We start from the raw sequence: 2707 nt of genomic DNA, 5'->3' as shown, positions 1-2707 counted from the left end.
AGACAGACAGACAGACAGATAGATAGATAGATAGATAGATAGATAGATAGATAGATAGATAGATAGATAGATAGATAGATAGATAGATAGAGCAAAAGTTACAAGGAAGTTTGACGAATAAGAAACTTATTAGAAATACTCTTTGGCAAAAAGGTAAGGTTAAAGCGATAGTTCACCCCAAAATAAAAATGTATAGGCCTATCTACTGTCATCGTTCCAAAATGACTTTCTTCCACTAAAGGAGATGAAAAGTGAATTGGTGAATGGAGGTTGTCAGTCTCTAACAACTACTTTTTTGTGTGTTCTGCTGAAGAAAAAACATCATGCAGGTTTGAATCAACATGAGGGTCAGTGCATAATGACAGAATTGTTATTTTCGTGTGAACTATCAATTTAACATTTCAGTACGGTCTTGCTGATGTGAAAGGTTGGACTGAGAAACACTGAAGAATTTAAATTTTTGTGTGGACTATCCATTTAGCACTTCAATATGTCAATACTGATGCTTAAACACTTGACTGAGAAACATTGCTTGTCAGTAGTAGAGCCCCTTAAAAGAGAGAGTCAGAACTACGATGAAAATGTAAATGCTGACGGTACAAATATTCTGGCTCTATCTCACCACTGGTGTTTTTGGGGGGGTTTTTTTACAACTGTTAAAGGATAGTTGACAAAAAAAAAAGAAAATTCTATTATAATTCATATAATTCCAAAACTGTATGTCTTTCTTTCTTCTGTGGAACATACAATTATAATTTAAGAAATGTCTCAGTGTTTTTTGTCCATACTGTGGAAGTCAGTGGTCACCAAAACGGTTTGGTTACCAAAATTCTTCAAAATATATTCTTTTGTGTTCTGCAGAAGAAAGAAAGTCATATAGGTTTTGAATAACATGAGGGTGAGGATATGACAGAATTCTCTTAATGTTAATCTCTTAATGATTCGAAACGGACCATATTTGTGGTTCACAATATCTTTGCACTACAGTATGTGTCTGTGTGTATTGTGTCAGCTGCTGGTGCACTGCAATTTCTATTGTGGCTCTATCAACAACAGTTCCCCCAACAGCTGCATTGATTAGCACAGGCCTCTTGGCCAAAACTAGCTGCACATCTCTATGCAATGACAGACGAGTCCTTTGCGACAAGCTACAGAGGGGCACCCACCTTGCAGATTTGGAAGTGCTCAGACATCAGTGTCTCCTGGATTTCCAGCTCCCGCGGTGTCGGTGCCGTACTGGGGGTCCCAGCCGCACTGCCGCACGCGGGTGATCCACCTGGATTGACAGGTGAAGAAGTGGTCAACCCGTCCAAAACCTTGCGGAACTTCTTCATCTTTATCCTTGTGTTTATACTTCAACGTTTCTCTTGAACAATCTCAAAACGTGCCGTCGAGACGGTTAAAACGGCATAGGAGATGATGCGGCTTCACAGCACGAATTCAAGACTCCGGTTTTCTTCTTCCTTTCACAATTTATGTGCACAAAAAGTCGCAGAAAAACCTCATCTTCCAAAATAAGGCTGTTGATCACAAAAAGAAGATGATGGATTTGGGGGGAAAGGCGAGTTGAGGTTCAGTGCGCATTAAAGCCTGAACCAGGCTGGAGAAGAACCAAGAAACTTCATGGCACTTACGCAGGACGGTATCGCATCCAACTAGTAAACGTTCTCAGGAGGCATGTCAGAAACATAGTAAAGTACAATTGACTTTGGTCAAATGAATGTTACTTGCCGTATTTTATCGCGATTCAATCGCTGTACACGGCAAAATTCACGCTGAACGCTTGTTGTTTGGGATCCCAGACGCAGAAGAGACACGCCGCAGAGAAGCAGCGTATAGCGACGTGCCAACGTCGAAAATGGATCAGAAACTGCCGCGAAAGGACATGAAATTTCACGATCTGAAAGATTGTCTGTGAAATCCCCTTCTCTATTTCTTTCTTCTGAGTAATTTGGGAGAAGAGGAGGCGAGCACCCTCGACCAGCACCCAGAATCTCTCCCGCAGTCGAGTGCGAGCTGCTGTCCAAGGTGCTGAAAGATTGAGCGAAAGACAGCCACACCCATCTCTGTCCTGGTTGGACCATGTGCTACGGCCCTACTGTAATCCCCGCCTTCCAGCTGCAGCGATTGGACCATGTGCTTCATTAACCACAAACAATGAAATAGTGATTTAATTATTTGCAGAATTTTTCTTAAACTTAATATTACCTATATTGCACCAAACTATATTCAAATAAACAGTAATTTTTCATGCCAACAACTTAAATTGAAATCTTTCAGATATTTAAAAACAGCGGACCACAAACGTCCATAACATTATGTTGGCATCCAGTTTGACATCGGTATACATCTGAACGTCCTGCAGTGTTGCTGGCTGTGGCTGAGTTCATGTCAACGTAGAGGTGTAGTTTAGGCTTTCATTGTTAAATGACCAGTCTCAAAACAACTGAAAAAGATTCATATTCGCTTAAGAATTACACAAAGAATTAAAATGCTATACCAAACTTAAGGAGGTACGTTGGAGCAGTGGCTGAATTGTGGTTACCTAGTTATGGTCACACTCTATACATCCCATCCCGTCCATAATGTGACTCCTCTGAGAGGCAGCAGTGGCCTCTAGGAGGCGATGTGATGTGCATCTCGCAGATGCAGATTACATAAACGTTTACATCATCTCTCCCCTCGGTACGGTTTATCCATTGAGTCT

At 41.2% G+C, this 2707-nt stretch overlaps 1 protein-coding gene across 1 annotated transcript in view; it reads right to left on the bottom strand.

The window, feature by feature from the left end:
• stxbp5l (syntaxin binding protein 5L) overlaps nt 1–2005 on the bottom strand; it is a 178515-nt gene extending 176510 nt beyond the window's left edge. Inside the window, exon 1 of the mRNA XM_016289454.1 lies at nt 1167–2005. Within this exon, the coding sequence (XP_016144940.1) occupies nt 1167–1334 (168 nt within the window). The 5' untranslated portion in view covers nt 1335–2005. The remainder of the gene's footprint in view (nt 1–1166) is intronic.
• Nucleotides 2006–2707: the final 702 nt, after the last annotated feature.

The sequence above is a fragment of the Sinocyclocheilus grahami genome, unplaced genomic scaffold (assembly GCF_001515645.1).
Source record: "Sinocyclocheilus grahami isolate Dianchi unplaced genomic scaffold, SAMN03320097.WGS_v1.1 scaffold246.1, whole genome shotgun sequence".
Lineage (NCBI taxonomy): Eukaryota > Metazoa > Chordata > Actinopteri > Cypriniformes > Cyprinidae > Sinocyclocheilus > Sinocyclocheilus grahami.
This window is presented reverse-complemented; position numbering and strand designations above follow the sequence as displayed.